This window comes from Temnothorax curvispinosus, unplaced genomic scaffold (genome assembly GCF_003070985.1).
Source record: "Temnothorax curvispinosus isolate PA1 unplaced genomic scaffold, ASM307098v1 QBEX01006032.1, whole genome shotgun sequence".
Classification (NCBI taxonomy): Eukaryota; Metazoa; Arthropoda; class Insecta; order Hymenoptera; family Formicidae; genus Temnothorax; species Temnothorax curvispinosus.
The window spans coordinates 143,968-161,785 of NW_020215812.1; the positions used below are offsets into that span (position 1 = coordinate 143,968).

At 40.8% G+C, this 17,818-nt stretch overlaps 1 protein-coding gene across 5 annotated transcripts; it reads left to right on the top strand.

The window, feature by feature from the left end:
* Nucleotides 1–425: 425 nt before the first annotated feature.
* Nucleotides 426–17,757, top strand: LOC112455381. 5 transcript variants are annotated; one of them, XM_025017268.1, is made up of 4 exons: nt 426–970; nt 11,258–14,220; nt 14,314–14,599; nt 14,824–17,757. In XM_025017268.1, the coding sequence occupies exons 2-4, from the start codon at nt 11,815–11,817 to the stop codon at nt 15,000–15,002; spliced, it is 2,871 nt and encodes a 956-aa protein (XP_024873036.1). In that variant the 5' UTR covers nt 426–970; nt 11,258–11,814; the 3' UTR covers nt 15,003–17,757. The 5 variants fall into 5 exon arrangements, with proteins under 5 accessions (XP_024873036.1, XP_024873041.1, XP_024873039.1 ...); XM_025017273.1 differs by lacking the exon at nt 426–970 and adding an exon at nt 3,867–4,444; XM_025017271.1 differs by lacking the exon at nt 426–970 and adding an exon at nt 5,976–6,077.
* Nucleotides 17,758–17,818: the final 61 nt, after the last annotated feature.

Consider the following 17,818-nt stretch of genomic DNA (forward strand, 5'->3'; position numbering starts at 1 on the left):
ATGATTCACGTGACCCAGGTGACCAGATACCAACTCAACTCGTCTCGCGCGCTACATATATTATATATATTTGATAAATTATCTATAAATGTTGTGCATGATGATCGATAGTTAGCATCCACTTTACCTGTCATTGACAAATTATAAGTTTTTCGCTGTCGGTACAATACCGAGAGAAATAGTATTTGATTAGGCGAGGTGATGGAAAAAAATTAGCATATAATGAATCTCATACGCATACACATATATAGCGATTGAGAAGTGAAATTGCATACGATATCTGCAATACGATTTGACTGCGAGAGTGTGAGGTTAAAACAGGGCGAAGAGGGGGCAAGTTGGTGGCGGCGGCGGCAGCGGCGGCGGCCGGTGGCACCGCGGCGAGTGGCGACTTGCGCCGCTTGGCCGCTTGGCCCGCTTGCGCGGTGCGCGCGCAGTCAATCGGTCAAAATTCACCCTTGGCTCGTGTCGTTTGTCGCCGCGAAAGCGATACCGCGACTACAGCGTGAGCCCAAGAGATATTGGTTTCCTGGTGCGTGTCTCCGTGCTCGGCTTTAATCTTTAATCTCGACTTGTATCCGAGTTGAGAGAGATCATATCGTGCCGTCGTGAGATTTTGTCGTCGCTTAACGCTTTGTCTCTCGCGGGAAAGGTCCTCTCGTTGCTACTGATCCCTCGGATTCGGATTAATCCCGAGTCCCGAGCGCGCGACTCGTCATCCTCGTCGACGTCGAGTAAAGTCGCCCGTCGCCCTCTTCGCGGCGACCATCAGCGACCATCGGCGACTGTCAAGTGTCGACAGCTACAACAGCGGATTATTTTCCCGCGCATATCATGCGGCTAATTCCGGTTTTTTAGCATCGGTTTCAAGAGAGGAAGAAAGAAAGAGAGTGAGAGCGAGAAAGGGAAAGAGGGAGGGAGGGAGGAAGGAAGGAAGCAAGCAAGCAAGCAAGAGAGAGAGCGAGCATCGGTGAGTATAGCTGTAGCCGTAGCCCTGCCTCACGCCTCATGCCTCACGGCGCTCTTTATCAATCGTACATCGTACTGATCGTAGCATTCGTCAGCATTCGTAGCGCTCATAAGATAAGATTCAGATTTACCAGTACGTGTACAAGTTACACAAGTAGAAGCCTATGTGCCTATGCGCGCACGCTGCTGCATGACCGCGTACGCGTACGGAACCTTCCTCTGCGCTCTGCGCTGCGGCTGCGGCTGCGGATCAATAACAGCCGTTGCGGTTATGATAACGCGACCAGCTGATCTTCCCTTTTGGATAGCCGCGGTCCGCGGTACGAGCGTACATACGGCCGGTTTTCCGCAAATACTTGCTACTATTTCCGCCATCCTACATCCTACTACTTCTACTTGACACGGACATCGATTGTCCTCGCTCGAAAATTCTACGATACTTGTTTGTGTATACAAAACAGACGTTTGAAATACGCGTATAATACTTGGCCAGTTTCACAGCGTAGTATTTCAAACGTCTTTCATTTATCGCTAGATTTAGATCCTAATCTAGATCCTCAAATTTTCCTCACGATTTCCTCCTTCGCTTTCCTAATGTATCGTGTGAAATATCCATTTTTATAAAAATAAAGCGATAGAGTATACATATAAATATTATAGTTTCTATATTTTGTCATATCTATTATGTTTTACGTTAACGACATCTAAATTTTATATAGGTACACATCAACTTTATTCGCGATATGCAAAAGTTTTCACCGTTCGATCGCGTCTTCAGATAGTGTTACAATTAGTGTTAAGCCCCTTACACAATGCGTGGCGATAACGATAGCGATAGCGACAAGATTGCTGAAGATTGCCGACAAAGCTGCAGCACTGATATACATGGCTTGGCTTCCGATAGGTTGAAAATTTCGTCGTTATCGCTATCGCTATATCGCCTCGCATTGTGTAAGGGGCTTTAGGGTTTACTTGTGCTTTACTTATTCTTTCAAAAATGTTGAAAGCGTTGCATAAAATTTGAAACGTAAGCTTATTTACGGATAATTTTAGCATGTGAATCTTTTGAGATTTTTACATTTTACTAGTTCATTTTTGAGAAACGTTACAAGTTATATTTAACAATGTGTTTACGGTACAGAATTTGGTAATGGGCTTCCATAGAAAGACTCGATGCTGCATGTCAGTTGAAAAAAATTCAACAAAAATGTCTATTAAAAATGTTGAAAAAGCTAAAAAATGAATTTGTGTTTAATATACATTGTCGTTTAATTAAAGAATCGATTTGTGTGTGAAAAAAGAACTAATTGTTTTGTTTAAAAGAATAACAGTACTCTTTACATATTTCGGCACAAAACACGCGTAAAAAATCTTTTTTTTTTTTTTTTTTTTTCCCAATTTTCACTTTGGATAGAAATGTCAAATGATTCATCCTGTATGCTTTGTATTGCAGATAACATTGCAATTAATAATTGTCACTTTATTTATATCATATTGTTAATTACAGATATTTTTTTTATCCGTGATAAATCTTTGTCAATCGTTTATTAAGTTTAACAATTTTATGAATCGATTAGTATTATCTGATTTATTGCCCAGAACGATAAATCGATCGCAATTGTATATGAGAAACATACATACAAGTTATATTTAAGGGGGGAGGGTCAAGTGTAAATGAATTAAATTTTGCGATTTTTTTCTTAAGAGAATAATAAATCGATTATTTTGAAAATTAGTGCATGTTTTTATTTAGTATTTAAACTACACACAGGAATTTTTTTATGTATATAAAAATAATGCAAATTTATTGAGCAGTAGCTGGTTGAAGTTGCCTCTTCATGAAATGCGTGTGTAGTTTAAATACTAAATAAAAACATGCACTAATTTTCAAAACAATCGATTTATTCTCTTCCAAAAAAAAATCGCAAAATTTAAGTCATTTACTTGATCCTCCCCCCTTAAATAAAAAATCGTATTTCTATGCAATTGTATATTATACGTTTTACATTTTATATCTACCGCGATATACTAATGTACTAATGACTACCTATCGAATATGAGCCTTATTAGGTAGGCGAGACTCTTATTATAGTCGCGTGCAATTTGCATTCCGACATGTTTTACGCATGTCACGCGTGTGCGCGTGCGCGTGCACGTGCACGTGCACGTGCAACGTGCACATGCACAACGTATATACGCGCGCGTGATGACTGATGAGATTATATTGTCGTAAGCGTATATAAATATCGGATGTATCCGTTTCGACTTGATGATTCTCATAAGAATTGAATTGAAGAATAAACCAGAGCGTTCGTGTCGCATCTTTTAATTTCCAGCGTGTTTATTCTTACAGTTTTATATATGTATATATATACACATTGATTTAAATTATAAATGATTAAATGTGTTGTCGCTGTTTACGAAACAAATATTTCCCAAAAGATTGTTCTTGTTTGAATTTAATAGCGAATTCGGGCGCTTGCACTAGTGCACACTGAGTGCGCACTAAGGCTTGTTTATAATCTAATTCTTATATTTAAAGTATTTAAAGTCGCTTAAATACACATTAAAAAACTTTTTAGCCAATAAAACAATCTGTAATATCTATATGGATGCTGTACAAATTATTTTACAGACTAATAAGTATTTAAGATGATCTGTAAATATAACAATTGATTTAGAACAAGCCTTAGTGCGCACTCAGTGTGCACTAGTGCAAGCGTCCGAATTCGCTATAAGTAACGCAACATATTTCTAATGGATGGATTGTATGCGTGTATTTTCAGTCAAGTGCGGAGATCCGAGCAGCGCGGCGCGGCGCGGCGGAAAGATGCATGGATGCTGCATCACTTTGACGTTTAAGCTTAAGATATATCTAATTCTAAATAATAACGAAGCAAAGCACGTGTACATACACGTGCGAGTTTCGAGCGTGTGTCAAGACTAAGTGATCTGACGTATCATCGTAACGCGCGCGTATATTTTTTTTCATTATAATCTAGTTTATTAATCAGCATTTAACGCACGTGGTTAATCGTCATGAAGTTTCTCTTCTTTCTCTCGCTTGCACGCGCGCGCACGCTGCGTTTGCTGCATCTTTTTGCCTGCGAAATTTTCCGCGATTTGTATAAAAATTTTTACGAATATTCTTACGATGAGGATAAATACCTATGATATAGTTTGTTTGCCACCTGTGCATAAACACTTAACGTGCGTTTCTATAAAATTATCCTCATGACGGAACTATAGATGGAAGACTTTACGTCGATTTATCGGTGGGAAATCACAAGATTCTACGCATAAATCCGATCCTGTCATCGAATAGAAATTAGTTGGATGACTTGGCTGGCAATTTCTTTGAGGGAAGATACACTCGTCTTATATATGCTCGCGTCCCGTGATAATTATTTTGTTTGTCTCTTGCCTCGCCAAATGTTTTACGTGGAAATCCACGTGTCCTTAGGAAATTTCCGAGGTTTGTGCAGTCTTGAAGAATTTCACCATTGTATAATATATACGATTTACATGAGTGGGATGTCGGTAGCGTATCGTATCGTGTATTTAACTTGTCTTTCAATTACACGGGATTTTCCCGATGCGGTGAACGTGATGCTGTTTTATGTTTGTCTTTCGACGAACTGTTACATAAGCGTGTATAATTATATATTTATATCATATCGATGCATAATGTTCCAGTTGTTCTTTTCGTTCGTGTTTCGTTTTGTGCAATTTGCCCGTTTATGGTGATATAATGATAGTAATAAAATTACCAATTAACCACACACACGCAAAATGAACAAAAAATTAATGTCTCGCACGCAATGTCTAGCACTCCCTGTATCGTCATTTTCTGACGAAACGCACGTACAAAGATAAGATATTATCGAACGCTATTACGCTTATCTTTGGCTAGTTCTAAGCTCTATATATACTTTTATCATCTCCGTATCGAGGATGCAATTTTATGATGCTAAACTCTTTTACGATACAACTGCGATATATCGTATATATCGTATATAAATAAAGAATAGCTAGTCTATCATTGTAGGAATATGATAGAGAAAATGGAAAAAAATTAAAAAAAAGATAACTTACTTCGTACGTAACGTAAACGTTACGATTTTCTCAGAAAATAATCCATTGTTACGTTAATAATATGACGATCGCTCGATTATAAATTTCGAACGGAAAGGAAAAGGAAATGAAATGAAATCTTAGCTTTACCTATAATTAAAGCTTGATGGCAAGGTGGTAAGATGTTGTAATATTGCGGTAATATGTTGCGCATATTACAATATTATAATTTTAAAATACGTATAGAGTAAAGCGGTACGTACAAGCGGGAGAAGAAAGCTGTTTCTTATCTGTATAATTCTACGACTCGCGCGTGATAAGCATTTCATATTATACATGGAAGCTATGTGGTTATACTGTGTGGCCACGAGTCGTTAGATTGGAAAGCGTTTTAAAGATTGCGCATCTTTCGTGTTCATACTTTTATTCGATATGTAAATTATCGTTGCTTTCGTGTACATATAATCGATAACGAATACAAATAACAAGCACACCAATAGTACATACTATATATATAGCTAGTTAACTCTACAGATATACATACGTTATAAGAGAAAACCCTTTGCGGGATCTCTTTTGTGCGACGTTACAAGTACAAGAGACTGGTAGCTTTCCGTTCAATCGCCACTTTTCGATTGTTCGGCTTTTTCAAGTGCCGTCCTACGCGATTCGTAATTATCTCAATGCAAAATTGTATTGGTCGATAAAAACAAAAACGGTATACTAGCGCGAGGATCCAAGGATATTAATCAATGATCAATCGACGAAACGCGTTTTCCCGATAATCGGCATAGTAAGATAAAGTAATAGCATCATGTTACTTTTCGGAGTAAACCCTCCCTGCGTCGCAGTGCGTTCGAGATCGGCACACCGCGTGACGTCACGACGAAACGCGTTCGAAGCCAATGGTCATATGTATCAGCGAGAGCGGGTACCAGCTATCAGTATTAGCCCGGTCATCCTTCTGTGCGCGCGACACGCGCAATGCCGATCGCGCGCGGCAAAACGAGGCGGCGATCTCTTCGCAGCTGATTGTGAGAAACATTCCGAACTCCAATATTTGTGCGCGGAAAACTTTGCGTCAAAGCGCAGCCCGAGCTGCCCGAGATGAAAGATATCATTTCGCGGACATGATGACGGATCACTGAGAGGGAGAGAGAGATTCACGTTCGTCGTCGACGATCGTTTTTCTCGAGCATCTCGCTAATCGCGGTGACTTTTAGCGTCGACCAAGAACAGACTCTCGCCTAAATCGCGCACTCGTTCGAGTTTTGAGTTAACGCATTCGCTCGTGGATCGGCGGTTCGTCGCCATCGGCGATCGTGACAACGCGTGCGTACGTCCTTTCTCTTTCTCTCTTTCTCTTCTCCTTTCCTCCCTCCTCCTCTTTCCTCTCCCCCTCCTCCTTCCCCCCCCCCCTCTCTCTCTCTCTCTTCTGCGATGATATTTCGCGGGATCTGGAGATTTCGCCGTCTCGCGAACGCGGGTGTTCGACCTCGTGCAAAGGCCAAGCGGTAGCGGTAGCGAGCGAGCGAGCTGCGCGACCTCGCAATATTACTTAGTTGGATGTTAGAGCGCTACGTTTCTTACGCTTTTTTTGAACTGATCGTGCCTCGACGTGCCGTTTCGCTAAACGAGAATGGAATTGAACAGCTTGGATAACGGAAAGTAACCGATCGCATCACCGTTCATTATGGTTCGTCAATTCTTTACCTATTCTTTACTACAGATACTTGTGATATGGTAGGGTATTTAAGTTGGCTCTCATTTTAACGTCGCGCTTATGTACGCTAAAATACGCGATCTTAAGTCCGAGCGGAATCGAGCAGGAAATAAATAGAGTTTCGATAACGGCAAAGGTTATCGTAAGCATGATGAATAATTCGTTGACAGTTCTCGTTGTTGAAATTTTTTAAGTATTGTTTTTCGCGCGTTATACATGTATACTCTTACACCGTAGAATACGACCTTTGAATCTTTTGAACTTGTAAGCTGAGAAATCGCGCATCGTGATTGTATTAATCTGATTAATCACGCCGTTGCTCGCGATTGGGAATCTATATATGTTATTCGTTCTCACCGGTAAAAATTCATAAAGACAGACTGCCTCTAAGGATGTGATACATAATAGTTTTCTCAAAAGTGTGCCTTTGAAGCGAAACGTGAAATTAATATATGATATATGCGAGATACGTTGTCTTGAACGAGTATGATAAACGGTAACGATGTCTGACAATGAGATAATGTAGAGCACAGAGAGAGAGAGAGAGAGAGATGCGACAGTATTTATAAGCTGTGCGTTATGTCGATTTTTCAGCATATCATGAAAAACGCGTTATAATCCAATTAACGCACGTTTGAAATCATCTAATCGATTTGCCAAGTTTTTTGGTTCGATAATTACTAATTAGAGATACTTAGCACGTTACACGCTATTTTTTTCTAGCATGCCGTGCAATGTGCGCGTGCATTGTACATTACATATCTCGCTACGCTGCGCTATATTCTTCTGAATTGCTTCGTTAAACGGTTTTTTTTTTATTGCAATTGTACATGTCAAAAATTTAAATAGGTACTTTTTGACATCTGTAAGATGAGAGTTATATGTAAAGTAACCTCGTACGGGCGCGTTACACCATTCTTCCTAAGAAAATGCTGTATATAGAAACTAGAAACGTACGGAACGCGTACCTAACGCTTACCTTACCAATGCGCTTACTTGACACGAGTACGATCGATGCGATGCTTCGCGTGGATGAGCGCACGTTATCACGACTCACGACACATGGTTCCAAGTTCCAAGTTGGTTCGCGGTTCGATGCCGATGCCGATGCCGATGTCGATAACGATTAATGGACATCCACTTAATTTTCGGTCGAACATTAATACTATTCTAATATTATTTTGTTAATATTGATTGATAAATAAATAAATAAACCTTCCTGAGGCGCGGCGCGGCGCGGCGTTACAAACGGAGGGCGTATAAGCCGTATTTTTAATGCCATCCCTCTGGCATTACACGTGCTTCAAGGGCTTCAACGAATCATAAAAAAATCTTTCATTAATTCATCGATTCCTTCTCTAATTATCTTTTACGTCTGATACGTTTGTAATGTACGTCGTGTATCTTCGGTTTATTCTCAAGGAACGTATTCATTGAATTCACCTCTTAGATCTAAGATTATTTACGATTTATGATTTATGAGCATACGCCGCACCGCTTCGATTAAATCGTAAGTAATGTTACAACTGTGACAAACGATTTGCAGCAAATTAAATATGCGCACATCGCGGATCGTATACGACGATGGGATCGATGAAATTATGACAACGCTCTAACGTTAATGCGTAAATGATATAAACGATATAACACCGTGCTGGCGTTGAATTTGGACCGTGAACGTACCCTGGTTTACCCGTGCTCACTGGAACGAAGCCAAAATTGCGTAAAATTTTGTCGGCGAAAGGCGCCTATTTCTTCGTTCTTACACATATGACCGCATATATGACCGAATCGGATATAAACGACGGAACGAGTGAACGAGTAAACGAGTTTCAGATTGTCTCTTGGGGAATTTTCAGAATTTTTAAAAATAGACGAAACAGTCTAATTAGATATCGCCGAAATAAGATACGTGTCGCCTTGCGTCAGTGCCTTCGATAACTCGTATCGCGCGATTGTTGTATAATACGAAATCGGACACCAATTTTATCAAATTCCTTCCAACCCGATGCGAAGACAGCTGGCCTTAAGTGCCTTAAGCCTTCTAACTGAATACCTTACATTTTGTTTTTACTTGTGTATATATATATTTTTTTTTTCTTACAAATTTTGTCTTTTTTGAACATGTGTGTGAACGGTCTAAAATATGCTTTATCTCTCAAATCTATATTTCATCGACAAGTCGTTTCTACGTATACAAAAATTAATTTCTATTAGACAGTTACTAGGGCAATTATTTTATCTTTGTATTATTTTGGACGCCGATATTCCATGTTATCGGAATGTATCGTATTTGTTACTTACGTATATTTTATGCATATGTGTCGAAATATATAGTTAAACTTTTGGCAGTTTTGCTCACTTTTCGCGTGTCTATAATACCGTGAATTTCTATATTTCGGGCATTTACGCGCAGTGTGCAGCACTCGCGTTCGCGTGTTAAGGTTCCACGTAAAAAGTTAAATGGTCCTCTTCCTCTGATTGTGAGTTAAATAACCCAATAAGATCTAGGTCAGCGTTAAATCTACGATTAGTTTTGACAAACGCTGCAGGACAGACAAGTTGTGACATAACATATTTGACTGGCTTTTCAACATTCAACATCGAATTGGTCTGTAATATGTAAATTTTCAAGAAGCACAACGGGTGCGCACCGTGCGACAGAGAGACATATTTTAATAAAATATGTTTTGAAACTGACAGCGTCATTTTCTAAGTAAGTAGACATTAAGTAAACGCAATTTTAAAACTCAATTTTTTTCATACTATTATATATATTTTCATTGATGTTTCAAAGATATAAGCAATTTCGTAATGAGATCGAGTATTTGATAGTCTTAACCCTTGGATGTGCTTGGTTTCCTGACGAAAAATTGTAAAAGTTTAAAATACCAAAGAAATGATTTTTTTCGATGTAAGCGTAATGATTTATATGAATACCACTGAAAAGTAGCATTGAGATATAATGTACTATTACTTGAAAAAAGGAAAAAATTTAATTGGCGGTGTTGGGAATATGTCTGTATGTAATTTTATTGAGAAAACGATTAAGTACTGGGAGATAAAAGACATCTCTCGTGCATCGAAAAGTTGAACTTTTCTCAAGTATCGCGGCGCAGCACGGCGACAAATCATATGCATAAACCGTGTCGCGTCGCGTCGCGTCGCGTCGCGTCGCGTCGCGTTACGTCACGTCGAGTCTCGACACTCACCCTTTAACGTCTGCACGAACTTGAAATTTTTGCTTATACCAGCAATCAAACTTTGAAAACAAATTACAATCGTGGGTCGAGGTGGAAGGTATAAAAGAAGAAGGAAAAGAGATCGTATGATACACTCGTGATCATCGTGGCCACCGTTAAATCCTTAAATTGATAGCAACTCATACACAATGAGCTTCATTTATAATCGCTGACTCTAACTCGAGCTACTTCGGCCGGTTACGAAATGCCAGAAGCGAGTCACACTGTGTCGAGTGTCTTTGCCAAACATCGAACTTGGAACGTCTAATAATGCTCGAGAATGTTGCTTTAGCGAGTAAATATAGCCGAGCGCGCGAGACATTTTTTTCGTGACTGCGTGCGTCACATTGATCGTCGTGTTATTACACCTTGCGTTTAGCGACGGGATATACATGTATCATTTGATTCGATTTAAACGATAGATAGACAGACAGAGAGAGAGAGAGAGAGAGAGAGAGAGAGAGAGAGAGATCGCTAAAGGTGCAGTCCTACGTAGAGGAAGAAGCGGAACGGAAAGGAAGCATAGTAAGGGGTAACCAATCACTTTCATTCCGTTCCGCTTTTATATGACTGGGTTCCCCATGGACGATATTTTACGAAAAAACGGAAAGAATTCTAATCTAAAATTTACAATAATTTTGAATTATCTTTGTTTTTCCATAAAATATATTCCATGAGATCGTTCCATTTATCATAGACAGATATTATCTTATAATATTAATTATTTGTATGAAGTATAATTGATAAAAAATGATTTTTAATATTTATGTATTTCCGTTTTTCTTGGTACATAGAGAACCCGGTCATATAAAATCATATCGGAACGGATATTTGGAGAAACGTTCTGATTAGTTACCCCCCATCACTGTGCTTGCTTTCCGTTCTTTTTTCTCTACGTGGGACTGCACCCTAATACCTTAAGGATAGTTTGCCCTTTCGGAAAAACGTGCTCTCTGACAAATATACTATAGAATCCGTTTGCTGTCGCAAACGACACAAGTACTGCTTATATACATTATTTAAACCCTTTTGATTTATATATAATCGTGATTTATATCGCTCGAAATTTAGTTGCGTATTTATTACCTCATTCTTATCCCTTTATTTATATCCTTCTGTCCTTCTTTTCTATCATTCACTTTTGTCTATTTCATCCATCGATTCTCTCTCCAGATGTGACGTATCCAGACGCAACACGTATCGCTGACAATGAGACGTACAGCTGGACCTTTTTTTTTCTTTGTTGTAGAATACAACGCGAGAACCGAAGAAGAACGTTTCGCCGCATGGGTGCCTGGGTTGACGAACGTTTCGCGGAGGAGGAGGTGGTCCCAAGTAATCAAAGTGCTACTTGGACTTGGAGAATCCGGGGCCGCAATTGCAATGGTGGTGGACCGTTGCATGGTCGACCGGGTGCCGACTATCAATCGCCAAACAACTTTACGTCGACCTGGTCGTCAGCATCCCTGTTACCGTTGCGCCGTCAGTTCACCAGGCAGCTCTACGAGTGGCCTTGTTTACCGTTGTTTAAGTCAAGGACGAAACTAGACCTCTATTGAATCGATCGTTTCGATTTGACACGAGAAGGGCCGCTGAAAATTCCCTTGCGAAATACAGAGTTGCTCGAGTTTTTGTTACCGTGTGTGATTGTTCGTGCGTATGTGTCCATATGTGCGTATCGTACATCGTACGCGATCGGTTTCACGGAGTGGAAAATTGGATCGCAAGTATTTTGATATATCGAGAAAAAAGTGAATCGAGAAAGTGAGTATCTCTCCCCCCTCCCGTATTCTTCGTTTCTTCAGTATGGCCGAGTGGACCAAGTTTAACGATGCAGGAGACAAGCAGATTCGACTCGACGAACGAAACTCGACGAATGATACGACGAGCGTAAGGCGATCGTATACCGAAACGAGCGACGATGAGATTATCAACGAAAGTTCACATATGGCAAACGATCAAAGCAATAGCGATTGTGATGATAATCGCGAGGAGACGATCGTCGTAGACTCGAGTTCGGTTCGGAGGGGATCGGAATACGTCAATGGCTTCCGAAACAATTCATTGTCAGAGTCAATGGAAAATGCGCGAGAGGGAGAAGAGGTGAGATTCGTGGAAAAGGATTCGAGGGACGAACGAACGGAGCAATCGGGCTCGAGGATACGTCGGGAAGCTCGTCGAGAGTTGAAAGAAGCTTCGCAAAATTTGCAAGGTTCGCCAAAGCGACCCAACAGCCTCTACAAGGAGGACGCGTCTAGTCCGCAGAAATTGAAGGGCGTTTTCAATGAGAGGGATACAATTTTCGGGTCTCCTACCAGGATTCTGTCGTCCAAGAGTCACTCGTCGACCGAGAAGAGTACCGAGAAACTCGTCAACGGCAAGTCTCCTAAGGAGGATAAGCAGCAGCATCACGTGCAATTCAACAAGGAGTCGTCGCATCAAAAGCAACAGCTACGTCACGCCCCCGAGGAAAGGCCGCATCCAAGCCCGTCAATCTCCACGTCTACCACGAGCAGCTCCGAAGACAATTCCAGCTTGGGACAACTTTGCGAGGCCAGGCCTCCCGACGGAGGTTGGGGCTGGGTCGTCGTAGCGGCCTCCTTTATGGTAAACTTGATCGCGGATGGCATTACTTTTTCCTTTGGCGTGATATACGTCGAATTCCTCAATTATTTCGGCGAGGGCAAGTCCAAGACGGCGTGGATCGGCAGTCTCTTCATGGCGATGCCATTGTTATCGGGACCGGTCGCGAGTTTTCTAACCGATCGATACGGATGTAGAAAAGTAACGGTGGCCGGCAGCATACTGGCAACAGCTGGGTTTGTTGTAAGTTCCTATGCGAACTCTATGGAAGTACTCATCTTCACGTTCGGCATCGTAGCAGGCTTCGGCTTGTCTTTGTGTTTCGTCGCGGCGGTGGTAATCGTGGCGTATTATTTCGACAAGAAGAGATCTTTCGCTACCGGTTTGTCGGTATGCGGTAGCGGAATCGGGACTTTCATCTTCGCGCCCGTCACGCAATATCTCTTGGCGGAGTACGGCTGGAGAGGAACCACGCTGATTCTCGCAGGATTGTTTTCAAATCTCGCTGTATGCGGATGTCTGATGCGAGACCTCGAATGGACTACCACTAGAGCGAAAGCGAAAACTCAAGAGAGGAAAAAGAATCGGGAAAAGAAGAGATCTAAGATCCAGAGTTCCAGCGCAGACTCCTTCTCCGCAACCAGCTCCGCCAACACGACCACGCAAACGCCTCACGGTGATTCTAAAAGAGGTTTTGCATCGGCCAATGCGATGATTATCGAGAATCTTCGGTCACAGGATGGCGGCGATGAGGAGAGCGGGGAGAAGTTATTCTCTAGCTTGGTGAATCTGCCTACCTTTGTTAAGAATGGGGAGAGAGTACCTCTGGAGGTGTTGGAACTGCTCAGCACGAACAAGACCATTTACAATGTCCTCCTACAAAACTATCCGAGTCTCTTGATATCGTCGAGGAGTTTCAGCGATTCCGGGGCCCTCCATGATCAACTGAGTACACCCTCGGCCCGATTTATATCCACGCCGAGTCCATTGGCTGAATTGCGAGCAACAACCGAAAGCAAGGACAAGGGCACGGACGATCGAATTTTGCACGACGAACAACAGAAGCAGCAGCAGCAGCAACAACAACAACAACAACAACAACAACAAGAACAACAACAACAGCAGCAGCAGCAGCAGCAACACCAGCAACACCAGTCGGTAGAACCAGCGTATTTATGGTGGCTGAGGAAAATCGATTCCGATACTCCGTTGAGACGATCTAGCACGTTGGAACAACCGAGGAGGCTGCCAACTGCCTATTTGAAGGATATCAGAATGCATAGGCATAGTCTGACTTACAGAGGCGCCATGCTCAACATCAATCGATATCGTTTGAGAGCTTCGAGTTGCCCGGACATTTACAGAAATTCAATGACTACGATCGCCAAGACGAAGCTCGTCTGGTACGCTGGGCTCTGGGAATTTTGGGACTTGATCGTCGATATGCTAGACTTCTCGTACTTTGCCGATCTGAGGTTCCTGCTGTTCGCTGTCAGCAATTTTCTCTTGCACACGTGGTACGATGTGCCTTACGTCTATCTGACGGACAATGCGATCGAAGTTGGATTTAGCGAGACGGACGCGTCTATTCTGATCTCGGTGATCGGGATCGCTAACATGAGCGGCGAGGTAAGCACCGGCGGAAATATTTGTCTGAGTAAATGGCATTCCAATCTGATAATTTTCTAGCGATCAAAGTGAATCTTCTTTTTTTTTTAACAGATTTTTCTGGGTTGGGCCGGCGATAGGGCATGGGTGAACGCGTCTATCGTCTATGCGGTGTGCATGGCGCTCTGCGGTACCGTTACTGCTCTGATACCGATAGTTGTCAGCGATTATTACACTCTATGTGCAGTCTCTGGTGCCTTTGGATTATTCATCGCAGCAAATTACAGTCTCACCAGCATTATCCTTGTCGAACTAATCACCTTGGAGAGATTCACGAATGCTTATGGTCTCTTGTTACTGGTTCAAGGAATCGCCAATCTGATGGGTCCTCCGCTAGCTGGTAAATCTTCGCGCGGTGACGCGAAACTTTGTTATATATATCCTCCTCTCTCTCTCTCTCTCTCTTCCCCCCCTCCCCTCACAAATTAACGTAAAATAGTCACGAGCGTTACGGTAATAAAAAATTAAATTGAATATTTTGGGTAACAAAATTAATAAATAGCAGATTTTTGGATATCGAAATACCTACGAGCGAATTCTGAGACTAAACAATTTCTTTTTCAGGGTGGCTATACGATATCACAGGCACATACGATCTGTCCTTCTACTTGGCGGGATTGTTCATTGCGTTAAGCGGCGTATTGTTATTAGTAATGCCTTTGATCGGTTTGTACCGAAAGTGTCGAAACGAATCTAGGGGGGTAACTACCGAGAAGGATTTCGATGCGATAAACTGTGTGTAAATATGTCGATATTTATTGAAGGAACAAGAGCCCCAGAGACAAGCAACCGTTGTCGATGGTTCTGTCGCAAATTGGAATCGCGATGGCAAGAGATATCAAAGGAATTGCAACGCAGATTGCGAAAATTGCTACAGGCACCCTTAATTTCGTGGTGAGGTCATTTCACTGGCGACATGCTATTCACAAGTCTCTCGAGCCGGCTGTGGTGTAATTACATAGTTATAATTATAGTTTGTCGTAACACCCTTGTTTGTCGTAACACGGGTTCATTGACTTTCCGTGATGATTAATGCGAGCGACTCGAGGAATGTTATATAAAGTAAAATTGTATGGTGACAAGAGAGCCGCACATAAGTGGAGTGTTGCACTTCTCCGCTATATTATATTATATTATATTATCAGTCGATGTTTTACCAAAGCTTTGCGAAAGTTATCAGGTCGTTTCTAATTTCTTGGACATTGCGCAAGAAAAATTATTTCGGGAATATAAGCATAGTTCTTTTTTAATATTTTCAATAGCGTAGCGCGATATTACGATATAGTAATATATGTACAAATTAGGCATATGCCGATTGCGATAATATAAAGCCAAGGGTCTGCGGAAGGCTCGCTACGAACCACGTTTTGACGTCGATGATCGTATCTTGCTCGAATGGATATATATTGTGTTCGCACGGCAACGACTAACAATAAGTTAAATTTCGAATCTCAGGATACTACCAGCACGTGATGCTGCATATGTAGTGGTTCGAAATAGGCACTTCTAGTGTCCTGGTTTGCGTGTACAGAAAAAAACATATAAGTTCTATGCATGTTTGTAGTCGCTATCTCTTCATCGAGCGACGTGTATGTATTCTCAAGCTAGACAGACTGTACAGCTGACAATTGACAAGTTATCCTCTCTCCTTTGGATAACGCGAAAAATATTGTAAATTAATCGCGTCATACAGAGCCTGAGCCTGAGTTTTTGTAATCGTCTTCGTACAACGCGTGTCCTTCGCGTATACGAGTTTCGCGAGTTACTTTCGCATCGTTGGATCGTAATTGAGTTTGAATTTCAAATTATAATACTAATTTAAATTAACTTTTGATTTCATTTGCATCTAATTCAATATTACACTTCAGTCGGATAAAAATGCCAATGCGCTTATTATCGTAATAAGTTTCGTTCAACGACTAATGAATGCAAAAACTCGAGATGTATAAATGTAATGAATTGGGATAGCAATTTTTTTTCTTTTTTTTTCCATGTAGAGCGCAATAAACGTATTTCGTAGGAAAAACACGTCTATAAAATAGACATGGGTGTGTATAGAATTTCTGTGATCGTAAATTTGAGATACGCCGGGGGACACGACGTCACCATTGTAGCGATTTACAATCGTATGCAATAACGAACTGTACGAAAAGTTACTAGTGTACCGCGAAAGGTGTTAACGTGAACACGATAGAGTATGAGTGATGAAGAAAGAGTCTTTATTCCCATCCTGGAAGGTTTTTAAATAGAATGTATTGTATACATATTATATATTACTTAGCGAAATAAACATTTTGCTATTCATCGCGCGATAGCGATCAACGCAGTACGACATAGAGGTTCTTTAAAACTAGTCAAAATCGCACTGTACGATATTTTAGGTATTATCGATTCCACCAGGAGAAATTTTATATTCCAAAAAGATATCTCTTATATTGTATATGTAGTCATAGGAAGAATACACGTACGTATATAACATTACGAGGCCTTTATACGGAGAAACAAAGTACGAAAGATATTTACCGCTTTCACAGATATTAATAATTAGATCGTTTAGGCAGCAACAGCAACGACCGCGTAACGAGTTTCGAATATTTGTTAGAGTGCCGAACTGACCGAATATAATTTCATACCCGCGGCGAAAGTAGGTATCGTATAATTGTCGCTTGCAATCGATCGCACGTTTGATTTAGAATTTAGATACACACAAATCGATCGATGTCTCGTAATCACGTAACCGGTGCCAAGTCTAAATTCTGAGAGTGCAATACGTTGTTTCCCAGCATATACGCTCGTCGTACACATCGGGCGTACGTATTATATGATATGTACGTACGCAGCCTTATATGGCATCTACGAAATGAGTATAAAGCAATATTTTAATATAAAAAGGAAAATTGTGTATTTCATATATTTACGATATCAAGTTGCCGGCTTCACACGAGAGTCTAATGACTTTCTCAACGGTAATATTAAGCGATAGTTATTAAGACGAGGAACCCGGGACGCAAATAATCTGCGTTTATCACAAAGGATAAATGAGCACTTTTAATAGAATATCGATCGAAAAGAAAATCTCAGAGTGATTCCTTCCAGTAGAAAAGAGTATTAAAAAAAAAAGAAAAAAAAAATTGTAGAAGGGAAGAAGCAAGCAAACGTCGCAACTCGAATGACGTTTCGATAATCAGCTTTATATTGTGTGAACGTCGTATGTCAAAGTCAAGTAGAGTTTTTCAGGATTCTACTGAAAAATCTTGAATTATATTTGCAACAATTCTAATCATTAATTATAGGTCGTTACTATATATCGATCTAGCGCGTGTCCCTATTATAATGCATCCGATACCTCACGTGTACATATAGCATATAGCTATGCTATATGTATAAAATGTGATCCGATACACCTATTGGTGCAAAACATTACCGATCTGAACGCGTACGTTCTTGTTGACTCTTAAATATATTAATTAAAGGAATGAATCTATGATTATAGTCTTACATATGTGTGTGTATTACATATAAATTCTTAGCCAATACCATGCAATCCCTATACTTACCG

What these genes read in the sequence shown, in the direction of transcription:
- LOC112455381 (XM_025017268.1), top strand. Translation starts at nt 11,815, where the DNA reads ATGGCCGAGTGGACCAAGTTTAACGATGCAGGAGACAAGCAGATTCGA. An exon ending in TCGCTAACATGAGCGGCGAG is followed by an intron (nt 14,221 to 14,313) that starts GTAAGCACCGGC and finishes TTTTTTTAACAG; the next exon opens with ATTTTTCTGGGTTGGGCCGG. An exon ending in GATGGGTCCTCCGCTAGCTG is followed by an intron (nt 14,600 to 14,823) that starts GTAAATCTTCGC and finishes TTTCTTTTTCAG; the next exon opens with GGTGGCTATACGATATCACA.